This window comes from Fukomys damarensis, unplaced genomic scaffold (genome assembly GCF_012274545.1).
Source record: "Fukomys damarensis isolate Sample0158 unplaced genomic scaffold, DMR_v1.0_HiC HiC_scaffold_16, whole genome shotgun sequence".
In the NCBI taxonomy this organism is placed as follows: Eukaryota; Metazoa; Chordata; class Mammalia; order Rodentia; family Bathyergidae; genus Fukomys; species Fukomys damarensis.
Window position 1 is genome coordinate 95,282,274 of NW_022900928.1, and position 18,225 is coordinate 95,300,498.

Consider the following 18,225-nt stretch of genomic DNA (forward strand, 5'->3'; position numbering starts at 1 on the left):
ATGCTTACAGAAATCCCAGAATCCCAGGACAAGCCTCCCACCACATAAGAGAAGTAAGTACACATCATAGAATAGACTTAGATGAAGATTAACTAGTGGTGTCAGCAATTGTTATCAATAATGGTTGTAGACAAATGAATATAGAGGGCTGTTCCTCACTGTTCAATTCCCAATTTCATACTTCCCTATTCAGTGATGCTCTCTGGATAGGGTTTTTCTGTTGATACTAATATATTTTACTAATGGTGTCTCTTTCCTCTCTCCAGAGATTCCATGGATGAAACTTGGAAAGCCGGCCATCCATATGCAGAAAATTGAATCTAGATCCATATCTCTCACCATGTACTAAACTAAAATCAAAATGCATCAAAGATCTAAATGTTAAAAGAAAAACAATCTTCTGGAAGAGAAAATAGGTAAAACTCTTGAAGACATGGGCATAGGCAAGAACTTTTTAAATAAATCCAGTTGCACAAGAAATAACACCAAGAATCAACCAAGGGGATCATATTAAATTAAAAAGCTTCTTCCCAGCAAAGAAATCAACCGACAAAGTGAAAAGACAGCCTACAGAATGGGAAAAAGTTTTGCCAGCTATTCTTTGGTCAGAAGAATAATGTCTATATATTTTTTTCTCAAAATATCAGACCCCCCCATGATAAAGATTTATCATTCTATTTTCAAAAGGCAGCTCAATCAGAGAAATTTATTTTTCTAATATCACAAAGGGACATATCCCCCTTAGTTTTCAAATACCCTCAAAGACTGGTAATGTGAAGAGCATCAAAAGACAATGGGTGGAGTTCTTTGGTTGGGAATGAGGCTCACCATGGGAATACCAAACAGGTTGAACTCAAGAATACTGGGGATTGACCACCGGAGGTCATCCCACATGGCTGCGTTGTCTCCCAGCCAGTGAGCAGCAAATTTGCCAGATCCAGCAAAAGTTGAACGAGATAAGATGAAATTCCTAGTACTGGGGGAGATGGTATCCATAGCCCTGAAAAGAAATACAGCCAAGTGAGTATGACCTCAATTAATGAGTGTGAACATCTAGAACTCACTTTATACCAAGGGCAGAAATGGGCTTTCCAACCAAACCGAAAAAAAATCTTCGTGGTGTGAAATGCCAGGTGTGCAAACTAATTAGCATTTTAATAGTTTCTTTCCTACATCTAGGTAAGGATTCAGATTTCATATAAGACAATATAGACCTCTATATTCCAGACACCTCAAATTTTTTTCTAGGCTACTATACTCTTAATTATGTTTTCTCCATCTTGTTAGATGGAGTTGTTGTCTTACCCTTTTAGTGGACAATAGATTGACCCCATATGTTGGGTTTTTGCCTCATTTTCTACCACAAAACAAGGTTTTTCTACCTTCCCATGGTTCTATGTCTTGCTGCTTATGCATAATCCTTACTGGAACAACAGCAGGTCATGGTGAAACTGTGTCCTCACTTTCACTTGGTACAGGCTGGCAGACAGGCCACCCTTATTATCACTAGCTGGAGATTTATTGCCCTCTGCAATCATTATTCACAGAAGAAACACAGTCCAATATATAGAGAATGAAACTGAAACACAGATAAATATATCTGCAGGTGCACTTTAGAGGAGGCCACTATGCCAATATAGATTAGATAACATTCAGGTTTTCCCAGCTTTGAGATCTTTTAAGTTTCTCTTTTCCATTTCCCAGCAAAGTCTTCCTCAGCCCTATAACTTTAGCTCATTCAGTGACCAGAATATAGAATGAGGCTCTTGTCTCCTTTTAAATCCAACTCTGTTTCCATGCCCAAAGACCAAGTTGGATTTAAAAGGAGACAAGAGTCTCATTCTCCTTTACCACTGAGTAAAATAGTGGAATTTAAACTTTCATACATTCATTACACTCAGAGATCTTATTGAAGTGCAGACTGTGATTCTCAATGTCTACGCTGAGATCTGTGATACTACATTTTTAAAACCTTTCCAGTGACACTCAACTGTAGTCCTAGGACCATACTTCTACTATCGTTCTAGGGACATACTTCTGTTTCTAGAAAGAAAAGATGATAAATTGATTGGAAATTAAAGCCAAGGGAGACTACTCATGGGCCAAGCATCACAGATTATGTGGGAGACAATAATGACCTTAGTTAAGAAATGACCATGGGAAAAAGATGAAAGATGGCTATAGTGATGTTTTGAAAGTGGAGGCCTAATTTTATGTAGGAACATAATATAGAGAAAGGGTGATCCAAAGTTTCTAACTTAGGGGTTAGAAAGTGTTGCTACCAAACAAGGTAGGAAATTGAAGTTTCAAAAACAATAAACCAGAGTGAAGAGCTTAGCTGAAAAAAAAAGGCAACAGAGCCAAGAAAATGTTATGTGAGCTACCATAAGGCAGCCAAACAAAGAAGGCAGTTTTGTATATTTGTGCATGGAAATGAATGAATTATAGATGTTGATATCATTCAAATAAATTACAATAAAAACCACGGAAAGGAATAAATTATTTATGTGTGGCATAGAATGAAAAGATAAGAAGCCTGAGGATTGGCCCCAAAATTTCCTCAGTGAAAGAATAGATAAGAATAATCCAGATGCAGAGGGACATAGAAATGAGAAGGAATGGGATGAAAGAGAGCAAGATGCCAGGTAGAGTTCACAAGACTCCAGGAGCCAAGGTTCGAAGGAGTAGTCATGACTATGTACCACAGAGATAGAAAATTCAAGTAAGTGTGATCCCACTCACACTTTTAAAGACTGAGATGCTCCCTGTGAGTACATCACAGTCCACTGGCCCTCCATGGAGTTCTGGAATCACTAGACATGCAACGAAGACTAAGATTTCAGTTCTTTCCTAAAGCACTGGAAATAGCCCTTCAAACACTTTAGTTTCCTCTTCTTTGTTGAAAATCTAAAATTAAAACCATCTTAACCTTAAATCAAATTTCTTGCTTCATATATATAAAGATAATATTTTACATTTTCCAAAGAAATAACTGAGTGAAAGAAGGGACTATTTCTCACTTTATAAAATCATCAGTAATAAATCCATGTGACACTGTGTAGAAAGGATAGAATAATTTGCATTACACATCAGTCTTCTTGTTGGACTTTTATAATGGATGATGGTGATTTATTATTTGTTGTTAAAGTCAAGCAACGTTAGTGTAATAACCATAGCACATTCAGTAATCAAAGCTGGTAAGGTCTGACTTCCAGTTTGGGCCTAAATGCCTCACACAGTATTGCCTGGGGGTATCCTTGAAATAAAAATGCTCTTTAACCATAAGCCAATTAAAATTAATCCTATACAGAAACCAAAGTTTTATAGAAGAGAGTCTCTTAAATACCCTATTATTTTAGTTTCTATATCCTGATAACTAAAAATAATATTTGAATAATATGCTTATGAAAGAGAAGAAAAACCCTCCACTTTGCACCTCCCCCTTTCAAATCTGGAATTGGGAGAGGGTCAAGCCCTTACACATCTGTAGCTCTTGCCATGGAGTAGCCATACAAGCTGTGGACATCATAGTGAAGGCCCCAGTGAAACTCTGTGTCCATGCAGAGGGTTCTGGCAAACAGTAAGCCATCCAGAATTTCTAGGAGGAAAATTCACCAGTGAGGTACTTCATCCACCAACTTTAGCAAAATCACCACCCAGTTCTTTGCTTCTTAATTACTGTATGTCCCCACCCAATCTCCACTCCACAAAATCTATTCTAGATTTTCAATTCTATCCTATGCACCACTGGCTACCTGAGGCCTACCCTGAACTCCTCCATGCAATTTTTAAATTAATTTAGATTCCCTTGAACTCATGGGTAAGTGAAAGCAAGTGAAATACCTGTTGAGCTATGGGTCTGAGATTAAATATAAAGCATATATTATTTAATCTCTAGGTATTTAATCAAGAATTACCATACACTTACAGATAGGAGGGCAGTGAAAGAGAAAAGTTTCAATTTTATATTATAGATCCCACTCACACTTTTAAAATAACAACAAAAAAATGAGATGGAACTCTTGGGTGTTCTCATGAATAAGAACTCAAATCCTATCTCTGAGGACTCCCCAGGGTTACTATATTTTCCCTTATTTAATCCCAAGATGTCAGCCTTTTCTGCTTAATGCCCTACAGTCTCTTTCCTCCCCCTTCTCTCTGTGAACCCACATCTGGGACATGTCTGCCTTGCTTCATAAAACTTTTCCCATATATAGGACTTTATACTTGACCATATATGTGAATCAAAGTTTCAGAAAGTGATAGAACAAGGAACAACTAAAATTCAGTTTATCCCTGCACCCTAACAGAACCAAGATTTGGAGTCAGAAATTAAATTGGATTGTAAAATATAAAGAAAAATGCATTTCTTACATATCATAGCTTGTGACATGGCAGTCATAACCACTTCAATTGTAGGAAGGGCACTAATATTTTCCCAGAGACAAAGGTAATTATATCGCTCTTTATCATGCTGCTAATGTGTCTTATGCAATCCTGAAATTGTGAGACGCTGTCCAGCTCAGAGGGAAAGTATTCGGTTACATGTAAGTAGACAAAAGGCAGAGAGATAAGGAGTGAAGTTCTTGCCAGAGCAAGCAGATGGTGATAAATTGAGGTTTTCTGTAGAAAAACACAAAGCACAGCTTTGGCCAAGAAAAAGGTTAAGAGATTAAGTAAAAAATATGATGAACTCATCCAGAATGAAAAAAGAGATGGGAAAATACAGAGTGAGTAGAAATTGCAAAGAATAAACTAGGGTAGCAAAGATCAGGTTTGCACGAGGAAAATAGTTTGAAGTCAAAACTCCCTCCAAAACATCCTGTACTTCTTCAGTGTCCAAAACTAGTCAAAAAGGCAGTTAGTCCTTGGTCACAGGTGTATACATAGAATGAATGAATCAAGTAAACTGATATAGACAACCCAGTGACTGCCTGCCCAACCAGTGTTCTCCCCAGGAGAATAAACAAAGTGCTCTTAAAGATTATACCTCCTTAAAGTTAACTGAGTTTACATGACCAGATCCCAGCAAAGTTTACCCAGTGGGCAAACTGGGTAGAACATGCATCTAGGCCCACCCAAAAAATTCCCATCATCCATGAACCTGGAGACAAAGGCCTCTGAGAGGGGAAAGCAAGACTGATATGATTTGGATAAAAATGTCTCATGTGTTTAGAAGTGGATCTTTTGAAAAATGATTGGACTAATCCAGTGATAATTCATACCTGAAAAGGCTGTCAGGAGGTGGAGGACAGTTGGAGGAAATAGGTCACAGAAGGCATAGCCCTGTCCCATGCCACTTTCTTTTTCTGCTTCCTGGTTGCCATGAGGCAAACAGCTTTGCTTCATCCTGTCCTTCCTCTATGATTGTTCTGCCTCACCTCGTACCCACAGCAATAAAACCAGCTTACCATGGACTGAACCTTCAGAAACCATGAGCCAAAATGACCTTCTCCATCTCTAAACTGACTTCCCAGGTGATTCAAACTGCCTAACAGAAAAACGAACTAGATCTCTGAATCACCACTGAGGTCAAGCCATTTACTCATAACTAGAGAATTATGTGAGCAAAAGTAAACTATTGTGTTAATCCACTGAAACGCAGGACAAAAGAATTTGGAGTTCTGGAGTACAAAGTGGTGCATACTCTAACACTTTCACCACATGTTATTCATAGATTATGGTAGCAAGAATGTGATCAGAGAGCAAGTAATGCCACAGAGACTCAAAGAGAAGAGTTGGGCTAGGGGTCTATTAGACAGGGAAGTGAGTTGCACTTAACTGCACCGAGTATCGTTGGGATTGTTTTTAAAAGTTTTGTGTGTGCAACGTCAGCAAACAGGTAAACACTTACTGGGAGTAAAAGGAGGAAAGTTCAAGATGTTTGATTCACACTGTTGATCAGAATCTTGGAGAAAACTAGAGACTTCATCCATTTCCTTCAATGACACAAAATACAAAAATGGAAAATGTTATTGATTTAAAATAAGCTGTTAAAAGATGCCTACCAAACTAGAAGCCAGAATATCTGGGGTCTCCTGTTAAATGGTGTCTGAATTGTGAATAATTTCCCCAACTCTTATTGGACTCTATTTCATCTTTTAAAAAATTAATTCATTGAGTTAATTTATTTCTAGGATTTGTTCATTTCTGAATGATGTTGATTATAAATTAATTTCAATCTTTAAGTAAGAAAAATTATTTCAAAGTCTGGTTCTTGAAGATTTTGTTGTTGATTTTACAATTTCATATGTTTAAAATACTGAAGACAGAGTAACATTTCTGTTTTATAAGTTTCTCCATCTTTTATTTCACGGAATGAGGGACAGTAAGACAATATATAATTAAGATCAAATTCATTTCTTTTCAAGTCTATGAATTTATTTTTTCTCATTGAGTTTACTGGTACTTTTAAAGCATACAGTACAGTTACATTTATCATTGGGATCTTGTACCTTTACATGACAGATATTGGTTCTCATTTTTTCTCCATATCCCCACCCTCCCTTCATCCCCTCCCCGTCCCCTATTTGAGGAAAGGAAAAAATATGAGAAAAGGAAAACATGGAAAAAAAAGTCAAATCCACTTAAGATAAATTAAAAATAAATGATCTCTATTCTTTCAAACAAACAAAAATGTTCTCAAATTTCCAAAAAATCCCCATTATTCACCAAGAAGAAACACAAAAACCCCCCTTGAATTATTTTACCAATTAAATGTTTTGAGCTAATACTACAAATAATAGTACAGTAATAATAACTTTTTAATAAACCATATTTTTGTGATAACAGTTAATGGAGGAAAAAACCAAAGCCTTACTAAAACAAAAAAAGGATTTTCTGAACAGAACTTCAGTTGCATAAGAAATAACAGTGAAGAAAACAACTACAAAGTGAAGAGACATCCTACAGAATGGGGGAAAATTTCCTAGCTATTTCTTGGACAGAGACTAGTATCTAGAATCTATAAAGAATTCAAAAAAATAGATTCCTCAAAATAAAAGATCCAATCAAACAATGGGCAACAGAAGTGACTAGCCATTTCTCAGAAGTAATATAAATGGCCAATAAATACACAAAAAATTCAAATTTGCTATTACAGAAATACAAATTAAAACAACATTGAGATTTTATATTAATCCAGAAATAATGGAAATCTTCAAGAACTCAGATAATTAAAATACTGACAAGGCTATAGGGAAAAAGGAACCCTATTACATTGCTGGTGGGAATACAACCATTATGGAAATCAGTATGGAGTTTTCTCAGAAAACTAAAAAAAGAAATTCCATTTGACCCAGACACTCCTTCCTTTTTAGCAAAGCTAAAGTCATCATATGACAGTGATAATGCATGCCCATGTTTATAGCAGCATAATTTATAATCTTGAATGCAACCTATATGTCCATCAACAGAAAAAATGGATAAAGAAAATGTGGTTTCTGTATATAATGGAACATTACTTGGCTATTTAGAAGGATAAAATTGAAACACTCATAGGAAAAATGCATGCATTATGAAAGCATATTGTTAAATGAGGTAAATCAGACACACAAGCTTAAATACCACATGGTTTCTCTCATAGGAGAAACCCAAAGTTCAAAAAAAGAGCAAATAAAAGATTGATAAAAGAAAACAGAAAGAGATCTTTTGCAAATGAGAAGGGGACCAAGAAACTGAGAGGGTGGCATAAAAAGTTAAAATCTGTCATGTACATGTATATTTATGCACAATGAATATAATCATTACATATTGCAAGCATGAGTGAAAGAATGAATGAATGACTTAGGGGAGGGGATCTAGAGATGGAAGGAGGGACAAGAATGGGGAATTTTTAAAAAATTAAAATATGTTGAGTGCATGTACTCACTCCCTAAAATGAACGCAAACATCATATGCTACAAACGTGCTAATAAAAAATTTCATTAGTTAAATGACCACTTGGTGGAAAATTTTTAGAAGCCTAGTTTACTGTATATACATTCAGGATTAAGCAAGAGAATTGTGAATATCACCACCTCAAGCAAACTGTTTATTACAAATCACAGTCCAAATTCATCTGAAAAACTGGCACTTATGCTTCCAAAGAAAATTCCTATCTAGTATAATAACTTACAATCCACACTCCATCAAACTCCAGGCGGTTATGAAAGTCAGTGAATTGCTCTGTCCACCACTGAGTACACACTGGATTGCTGAAATCAGGAAAGACTACCTTCCCCGGATATCCCTAGGAAACAAACAACACCATGGAAATTTGTTCGATAGTTCAGTTATTCAAGTACAGTGCTCTAGGCTACCATTTCTTTTACTAGAAACTCCATGTTGCATATCACTTTAGAGTCAAAATGTGTGATTCCCCCAGTAAAATCAAAAGAGTGAAAATACATACAAAGGACCAAAAGAAGAAAAAAGACTTAATGAAAATAACATTGCATGCTCTTTTCTATGAAACTAGTGTAGTGACACCAAAGTGTATTATGTCTTCATCTCATGGAAGATGAACTGTTTAAAACAGTGGAATGTCTAATTGTAGTATTTTAAAAGAGAATGATTAAGCATGTTCAATGTATTATGAATTCAATGTTATAGTAAACCTGCTTTGAATAATTTTATTATAAATAACATGTTGATGATTGCATATAAACAATATTTTATAAAGGGCTAAGTAAAATTTATGCCTCCTATGCCCTATTTTTATCTACATCTATCAAACAGTAACTTTATTTTTGTGGGGGGGCACTGGGGATTGAACTCAGGTCCTAAGAGGCAGACAGCAGAAACACTGAGCTAAATCCCTGATCCATTAAACAATAACTTTAAACATCTTCCATAAATAGCACAAATATATAATGATAGCCAAATTATTTAAAATTCTGAAGGAACAGGATGCAAGCTTTTGTGCAAAATTCTTGCTGATTATTCCAATAAACCCACAAAATTTGGAATAGTTTTACATTCAGGCAACATAATGAATATATATACCAGAAATGCAAGAAGTCTTAAAAGATAAGATAAGAGCTTGAAATTCCCACTTTAAGTGGACTGGACTCTTAGTCCTCTGTTTTAGGTGATAGGCACTAAATAAGAATAAGAGGTAATCTTGGATCTCAGCAAACAGGTAGTTCAGCCCAGTAATCTCCAACAGCAGCATTCAGTCAAAGACAGACTAGGAAAACTCCATTATAACCAAATACATGTATAACAAACCCCTACCCATTTCCCCCAGCAGCTACCTCTGCCAGCACCTGAAGCCAAATCATTCATGTTATCTATTAGTTAATGGACATAATAATCTAATTAAATTCTTATAATTATGTGCAAATATTTCATTATATGATGCTCAAATATATGCACTACTAAAATGACTCACAGATGTGAATAATTTTTAGATGGCCCAAATAATTTTCATTTTGCTAGGGACTCTGACTAGGTATTTATACATAAATATGAGTGGATCTATCTGATATTTTAGAAAATCACATACAACAAAGCAGTAAAAGTGAAAACTTGGTTTAGAAAAGGAAACTATCCTACTGCCTCACGGAAACAAAATCAATGAAAAAGAAAGTAAACAGAATGAAGCATTATAAACAAAGTCAATAAAAAGAATTAATGGAGTAAAGTTAAGAAAAGCCCATAGATTCGGTACCAGTTTAGTAATTCTCACAAAATCCAATTACCTGGGGTTGATCCTCTACATAACTGTAATCAAAGATTGACTACGTATATGCTTTTATTTAAAGTATACACTCTTAGGGGAGGGGTTTAACTCAGTGGCAACCGCGTCTGTCTCACAAGTGCAAGGTCCTAAGTTTGATCCCCATAGCCCCCCAAAAAAGTACAAACTCGTAGAAGTTCAGCTCTCCTAAAAAGAGCTCTTGACTAGTCTATTCCAGTGCCTAAAACTGCTACCTTAGACTCTGGGCTTTTTCCAGAAGTCTTGTGTAAATTAGAATCATGTTAAATGAGATAGCTTCTATATTAACCTACGAGCATCCAGGTGTCTTATTATACTTGAATTTATTGTTTTGAAAAAGAGATGGAAATTTGGAGGCAGAAAGACTTTAAGTAATTGACTTTTCTTCTAATGGCACACTGCTTCTCATTTATCTATAGTGTTACTGGGTCAGGGACTCACTTTTTAAATCTTTCAGAGGTTTATTCTTTGATTCAGACAATTACTGTCTTAGAAATAATAATGAGAAAAATTCCTTAAAGCACTGTAAAAAAAAGTAGCGTTGTTACTTGTCTTTTACCCATCTTCGTACCAAAGTAAAAAGCCCCCCAAACAACTGTAAATTACTCTGACTTTCTTGAGAAATTACCTGCCCAACTGCAAAGCCTTTACTTTCCAAGATCCACACTCTCTTTATGCTTCCATTGTTGTAAGTCATGTAGTTAGGGTCCCTGAAGATGCCAGAATTCTAACAAGCAAATAGGATATAAATATTATTTTGTGAAGAGTTTTCTAACTTTGAAAGAAAATATAAGGCAACACAGTAATGTTTAAGCACACCATCATAATTATATATTTCTGTCCATTGTTATGTAATTCTTTGGCAAAACCTGAAAGGTTGTAGTAAGCTTGTTCATCAATAGTGAAATCTTTCTTTCCATCCATATAGTCTATGTCTGAGTACTGGACATCCTGAAAGATAGGAACATGAATTAGAACTCAGAAATTGTCATCTTGCCAATTAGAAAGTGTTCAGTTCTAGTTCCTGACCATTAAAAAGAAGCTATGTTTCTTTTTTCCATTAAGTTTACTGGTACATTTTAGGTATACATTATGATCACATTCATCATTGTGAATTTGTACCAGTGCAAGATATATTTTTATTCTTGTTTTTTCCCTATTCCCCTTCCTTCCCTTCCACTCATGTTGAGGACATACTCTTAAGTGAAAAAAATAGGACAGATGTGTATAAAAACCGATAGTTTCTCTGGTGTGAAAAACTGCAAGAGTAAGTGGGACTAATAGTAGATAATGTAAAATAGGAGAAGGTCCAAAAGGGAAGGGGAAGTAGGGAGGTGTGGTGGAGGAAATGAAAGAAAAGAAGAAAAAATATGAGAAAAGGAAAAATGGAAAGAAGGCATGCTGCTTGCTAATCCTGAAACCTTCAGGTCTCACGACCTCCTAGGAGTGAATACACCCTCTTTAAGATATAGATGCTCTTAGGTTGCAGCTTCACCTTGCCATCCTGACAGAGATGTATCACAAAGTATCGAGAGGCACTTGACAACAGGACCTGTATCTTGCTCATCTCTGTAACTTGAGAGTCTGCATGCTTGGCATGAAGCAGGTGCTCTTTAAATGTTTATGTAAAGAGCACATCAGCAATGTTATAATCACTTACAACCTTGAATGCCAACTATTAAGTCAGAATATATTATAAAAGGAGAAAATAGTCTTTTGCCTTATAAAACTGCAAGAGTAATGATTAACAAAGATTAATGGCAAAGAGATAGAGCTTTAACTAACCAAACTCTCAGACCTACAGTTTCTTGTGTTTGCACATCAGCCTGCAAGGGGTAGGTATTATTCTTTGTGAGAAGATAGAAATGTGAAGGAACCAGGTAACATTTTCTAAAGTCACATGATTTAGCAGCTGGAGAGCTGACTGGGACTTGGTGACAGGCTCTTTGACTCTGGAGGCTCTTTCTTTCCTAATCTGCCACATGCGTTGAAAACATATGGAAGTGTTTTTATGTATTTCTCATGTGGTAGTGCATTAGGAACCTCTAGTCTGTGGCCTGTTGTCCAATATGGCATCACCAGTTCTGTTACTAGGAGGTCTCTTAGGACCCAGGTGCCCCCCACAACCACAGAGAGAGAAGCTCCCAGCTATGGAAAAAAATATTTTTTTTCTGAATTGGTAATATCTCAATAAAGCCCTTCTTATCAAAAGCAGGAAGACAGATTACAGCAGTACCACACGTGCAGTCAAAAGAATGCTCTCTGTGTACTGATCCTGCCCCTTAGCTACTTGTGGCATTTAGCTGTTAGTTGTTAGCTATGCAGTGTCTGTTTCCTCACTTACAAAATAGTGATCAATTGGAGCACATCAAGAATTTTAAAGCCCTTTGTAAAATAATAAATGAGTTGTAAAATTTGGTCTGATTTCTCCCAGAACTAGGTTTTTCTTTTAAGATAGAAGATGGGGAATAATGAAAATAAATGCAATCAATTTGCCTTTAATACCAAAACAACATGGTGAGCATCAGATTTCTCAAAGGAAAGACTGAGTTCCTTGCCTACCCTCATTGCTACTCTGAGAGGGGACTGAAGAATCTAAGACCAAGTCAGAGTCATTTACACCTGTGCAATCTTCCTTCACATGTAAAACATACGTTTGCTTTAAAGTTCCAAAGTTCAATAAAGCTAACCCAAGATAATCTCTTTTGATAATTTCACTAATCATGCATTATACATTGCCTGGAGAAGCTTATCAAATATTACACACTTAAAATTATCTGTGATTTATGGTTGGACAATGGATATCAAAAGTATTGTTCGATCCTGAAGCTTCAAAATTAATCTGCTAAGTCTGGAAAGGGTTCACAAGGTCACTGTGACAAATTCATTTCCTGTCAGTCATTAATGTGATCACTGGTGCTTAACTGTGTTACCTCAGGTGTTGCTTTCTCTCATAAATAACAGGTAGCTTTGATGGTGTTCATGTTGTAAGCTACATGTTTTATATACATGGTATAAGTTATTTTTTAGCACCAAGTGACGTAAATCTTACACTCTAGTTTAGCAAGGGTGGACTTGAGACTTGAGATATGAAAGTAGACCAATATTGTATGAAACTAAGAAGATGCATGACTAAAATTCAAAACCATTTCCATTTGATTCATAAACTTTGTAGTTTATGTGGTCAGATAGGCAATTTAACCTGCAAAATTTCTGAAAGAAAGTATGCTTGCATCCCTGTCAATCTATCAACCTATTGGACTATTTGTATTTTGCCTAATAAATTAAATTTGCTGCAACATGCAAGATAGAAAGTGGTTCTAAAGGCAGGTAAAAGTATCAACTTACATAAGGGATCCCAGCTTCACGATTTCGCCTTACAACCTCCTTCAATACATTGATGTCACCATAATTCCTGCGACTAAGCTGGAACCCAAGACTCCAGTAGGAAGGCAAGAATGGTCGCCCAACAAGCTAGAAAGAGAAGTAGTTTTAAGCTTTATAGCAAGCAGTATTCGTACCGCCAAGTTCAAAAGTGGAAACATTAACTCCATTTCATTTTTTATAAGGTCTTCCAATCTAAAAATGATAGAGCCATGAGTAATCTAGAGTAATCTGCAAATTTCCACAACAAACATATGTCTTCACTGAGTACCTAAATGTATTCCCCCAAACTAGTAACGTTAAAAATCATAAGGAATATGTGCTTCACTAATGGCAGCATCTTGGGGGGAAACTAGTGGCGTTCATTCATTCAGGAAGGATTGTTTTTGGTGCTTACCAGTGCCAAGAGCTGATGTGGGTACTAGGATATAATGACAGAAAACTAACATCACTTCCTCCCTTGAAGAGCTTAAAGGAAACGTATGCCGACCGTAATTTCAGGTAGTGGCATTTTCCATGGATTAAAAAAAGGACAACTGATAGGATTAGGAGTGGATGAGTGAAAAAACTGGAGGATGTTTAAAATTCAAATATCCAAGTTGCTCTAGCCAACATTTTGTGAAGGTTCCAGCTGAACCTTGTCCTGCTTTGTTCCTAAGCGTCCCTGCCCTGCATTAGCAGGATGCTTTGTCTCAAGTCTCTGAATCCCCAACTTCTACCTCATTAACAGCATTTACTGCATTATTGATGTTTCCTATTATTTCAACTGTATTGCATTTATCTTTTTTTTTTTATTGAGTTTATTGGTACATTTAGGGATACAGTACAGTTACATTTATTGTTGGGATCATGTACCTTTACATGGCAAGTCTTGATTCTCATTTTTTTCCCCTTACCTCTGCCCTCCCTTCACCCCCTCCTCCCCTCCCCATCTACAAACACTTTATTTTCATCTTTTCATTCTCTCACATTTTTTTCTTTTCCCTTTTTGTTCTTCCCCTACGTATCACACCTTCCCTACATCTTTAGCTCCTTTCCTCCCATTTCTAAATGTCAGTAATCTTATTAGAATCTTATGCATTGTTGCAGAATATTCACACCAGGGAAACTATTCGGTATTTACACATGTGGGACTTATTTATTTCACTTAGGAGTATATCTTCAATATGTATCCATTTTCCTATGAATGAATCTATTCTCTCGCTCTTTATGGCTGAGTAATATTCCATTTTATAGAAAAACCACAACTTCTTTATCCAGTTTCCAACGGATGGGCAAATAGGTTGTTTCCAAGATTTAGCTATTACAAACTGTGCCGCTATAAACATGGGTGCACATACTTCTCTGTGATATGATTCTTTCAGTTCTCTTGGAAAGATACCCAACAGAGGGATGGCTGGGTCAAATGGAACCTCCGGTCCAAGCTCTTTGAGGTATCTCCATATTGATTTCCATAGCGGTTGCACTAGTCTGCACTCCCACCAACAATGGAGGAGGGTTCCTTTCTCCCCACAACCCCGCCAACATTTGTTATTGTGTGATTTCTTGATAGCAGCCATTCTTTGTGGGGTGAGGTGGAATCTTAGTGTTGTTTTCATCTGCATCTCTCGAATGACCAGTGATGTGGAACATTTTTTCATATATTTTCTTGCTGCTTTCACTTCTTTGTATGAGAAATGTCTGTTCATTTCGGATGCCCATTTTTGGATCGGGTCTTTATATTTGGGGGGACTGATTGTTTTGAGTTCTTTATATATCCTTGATAATAGTCCTTTGTCTGAGGTACAGCTGGTAAAAATTTTTTCCCCACATTGTAGATTGTCTCTTAGTTCTGCTAATAGTTTCTTTTGAAGTACAGAAGCTTTTTAGTAAGATGAGATCCCAGTTGTTGATTCTTTCTGCTAGTTCCCGTGCTACTGAGGATTTGTTCATAAAGTCTTTTCCTATACCAATGTCTGCCAGAGTTCTGCCTAACTTACTTTCCAGCAAGTTTAATGTTTCTGTTTTAATATTTAGATCTTTAATCCATTTGGATTTTAATTTAGGGCATGGCGAAAGATAAGGGTCTAATTTTAATCTGTGACAGGTTGATATCCAGTTTTTCCAACACCATTTATTAAAGAGGCTATCTTTCCTCCACTGAGGATGGTGAGCTCCTTTGTCGAAGATGAGGTAGCTGAGTACATCTGCACTTGTTTTTGTGTCTTCCAGTCTGTTCCATTGATCCTCAGGCCTATTTCTTTGCCAGTACCATGCTGATTTTATCACAGTGGCTTTGTAGTATAGTTTCAAATTGGGAATTGTTACACCTGGTGCCATGTGACTGTTGCCTATAATGGCTTTTGCTATTCTAGGTCTCTTGTGGTTCCAAATGAATTTTTGGATTCTTTTTTCTAGTTCTGTGAAATATAGTGTTGGAATTTCAATTGGCATTGCATTGAATGTATATAGCAGTTTCGGTAGTATGGCCATTTTCACTATGTTGATTCTTCCTACCCAGGAGCAGGGAATATCTTTCCATTTTTTTATATCCTCTTCGATTTCTTTTTTCAGAGTGCTGTAGTTTTCAGTGTAGAGATCTTTTGTATTGCATTTATCTTATTTGATTATAAAGTCACTGGCATCTTGAACCATATTTCATATTGCTTTATGAATGATCTTCAATGAATTACTTCATCTTTTTGTAATTGAGTTTGCCATCTATAAAGCAGAAAGTTTAGGGTAAGATGGTGTCTAAGTGTTCTCTCTTATTCTATAGTTTCAGTCAAATATAAAGAGCTAGTAATATTTCTTTCACATAATTCTTTTCACTGAATCTTTTACTGTTGAATGAACAAATTCTGTGGTTTGTGACTGTGGCTGTTGGGAATGATTGGTCCTCCCTGGACAGATGATGAGTGCCTTACGACCTATCAACTAACTTAGTTTTGTACTTCCCAAGTGCAAAAAGCATCCAATAAATCTCATCAGAATAAACAAGTGATGAAAGACTCAGAGTCCCAGAATTTATAACCTATTCAACTACTAATAACATGTGTTTTCTTCTTGTTAAGTTACATAAGCATAGGTGACACTTGCCCAGGATCACCCAATGCAAAGCCATACCTCCAGGTATTCCTGGACCACTTGCTCTGGAGTGTTACCCAGGAACACATAAAAGTCAAGAATGCCTCCAATTGTGCGGTAAGTGATTGCAGGAGCAGGCTGAAGGGCAACCTCTAAAAGGATTTAAATAAGTTATTAGAATCTTATGACTGAAAATGTTCTTTAGAGCATTAATAAAAGAGTCTTCTAAAACAATCTTAGTTTGATTTGTAAAGGAGTATAAGTCACATATGTTCATTTTATTACAAGATTATTGAAACACCAAAGAAACACTGGGTTTTTATTTTAAGGAAAAGAAAAAACAAATTATGGTTTAATCTATCCATTTAAAACTATAAGTTTTTGGAGTTCATGGGTGGTTCAACTTAGAGAAAAATATTTTTTTTAATTTTTACTTTATGAATTTGATTACAATTAAAACTTTTTAAAATAATAATTTTCAATTCACCAATGACCCAGAAGATGGAGAAGGAAGATTATGGAGTATATTAAGTGTGGGCTATGAGAAACAGTCCATTACAGTAAAATCTGTTGCTTACAGACAGTATGGTTCACATTGGAAGCTATAGTTATGTTTAAATATGTTTATTGGTGAGCACCATCTATTAATGAATTCTGTAAATAGTGTCTTCTGCATGTTAGGTGAAGCATTCCACCAAAGATCCTTGAAGCAGTCTTCAGTGAAAATACTTTTAAACATGGACTGTATTTGCACATAGGTTAACTTACTTTCAGATTTGTGATCTCGCCATAAAAGTAATTTTTATTATAAAACTAGTGTCTGAAAATCTACTCCCACTGGTGGAAAAGAAAAAGATGTTTCCTACCCATGGCATTACTGTTCATCAAAAAAACTCCAAATGAGAAGCCACTGGTACCCTCAAGGCACAAGAAGAATGTATGTGCTCCATATAGATTGATCAGGCCCTGTTAGCAAAAAAGGAAAAAGAGAAGTAAGAGTTTTATGTGTTAAAAATGTTTACTCACCTTAAAATTAAATCAAATGCCAGCTATACATGTACTTGATCAACACTTGATGTCATGTAAAGGTACCTAAAATTAATGGAATCATCAACTAACTAGTGGAAAGACAAAATATGATAATATCTAGACAGTGGGGTAAATATTCAGTAATGGCAAGAAATAAATACTAATACATACTGCAAAATAGCATGTATGTTATGCTAGGTGAAAGAAACAAGCACAAAAGGTGATATATCGCAAGATTCTACTTATACAGAATGTCTTGAAAAATAAAATCTATGGACTTAAAGTAGAGTAGGAATTGCCTGAGGTAGTTAGTGTGCACATGGGATAGGAAATGCGATTAATTTTGAAAAGGCATAAGATATTCTACTGGGGTGGTGAATTATTATAAAAAGTCCCAAAACTTAGTCATAATGATTCTTGCACAACTCAATTACCATGCTAAAAATCACTAACTGTTCTTAAAATAAATGAATTTTTTTGTGTATAGTACTGAAAATTGAACCCAGGGCCTCCTGCATGCTAGGCACATGCTCTGCTACTGACCTTTGCCAAAACAGGTAACTTTTGTGTATATAACTTATTCCTCAATCAGGTTATTTTTTAAAAATTGAAAAACATTTACAATGATAAGTACGACATTTTAGAAGAAGGTGATGGTGTTATTAGCAATTTTGAATTTCTTAATGCTGTTTTTTAATTTCTAAAATTAATATATAAAAAATTTAAAACTAAGAGAAAAGATATTGAACCTGTCACAGAGAGGGTTGGATGAGCAGAAGTGTGTATTTAATAGTAAGATCCATAAAATTACAGATATTGAAATTATAATAAGCAGGAAGTTTTACAGAAATCCCCTGTGTGAAAGCATTGCAATCAACCCATGGAACAGGGCAATAAAATGAATAATGATAAAGTCCAAAAGAAAAGAAGAACCGAACCAACACAACAGGCAAAATAGAGACGATAATGCAGTCAATGGCACCCTGAATAGATTTAACATTGTACCAGGAAGACTGAAGGCAAAATACTTGGATAGAATACAAACT

At 35.8% G+C, this 18,225-nt stretch overlaps 1 protein-coding gene across 1 annotated transcript in view; it reads right to left on the reverse strand.

Moving 5' to 3' along the window:
• The window catches only part of LOC104850657, a 264,398-nt gene that overhangs the window by 53,551 nt on the left and 192,622 nt on the right, over nucleotides 1-18,225 (reverse strand). Inside the window, exons 77-85 of the mRNA XM_033764494.1 lie at nucleotides 17,017-17,116; nucleotides 16,190-16,302; nucleotides 13,049-13,174; nucleotides 10,520-10,651; nucleotides 10,329-10,427; nucleotides 8,117-8,230; nucleotides 5,855-5,939; nucleotides 3,481-3,598; nucleotides 829-1,000 (exon numbers count right to left, since the gene is read on the reverse strand). Of these exons, the coding sequence (XP_033620385.1) occupies nucleotides 829-1,000; nucleotides 3,481-3,598; nucleotides 5,855-5,939; nucleotides 8,117-8,230; nucleotides 10,329-10,427; nucleotides 10,520-10,651; nucleotides 13,049-13,174; nucleotides 16,190-16,302; nucleotides 17,017-17,116 (1,059 nt within the window). The remainder of the gene's footprint in view (nucleotides 1-828; nucleotides 1,001-3,480; nucleotides 3,599-5,854; nucleotides 5,940-8,116; nucleotides 8,231-10,328; nucleotides 10,428-10,519; nucleotides 10,652-13,048; nucleotides 13,175-16,189; nucleotides 16,303-17,016; nucleotides 17,117-18,225) is intronic.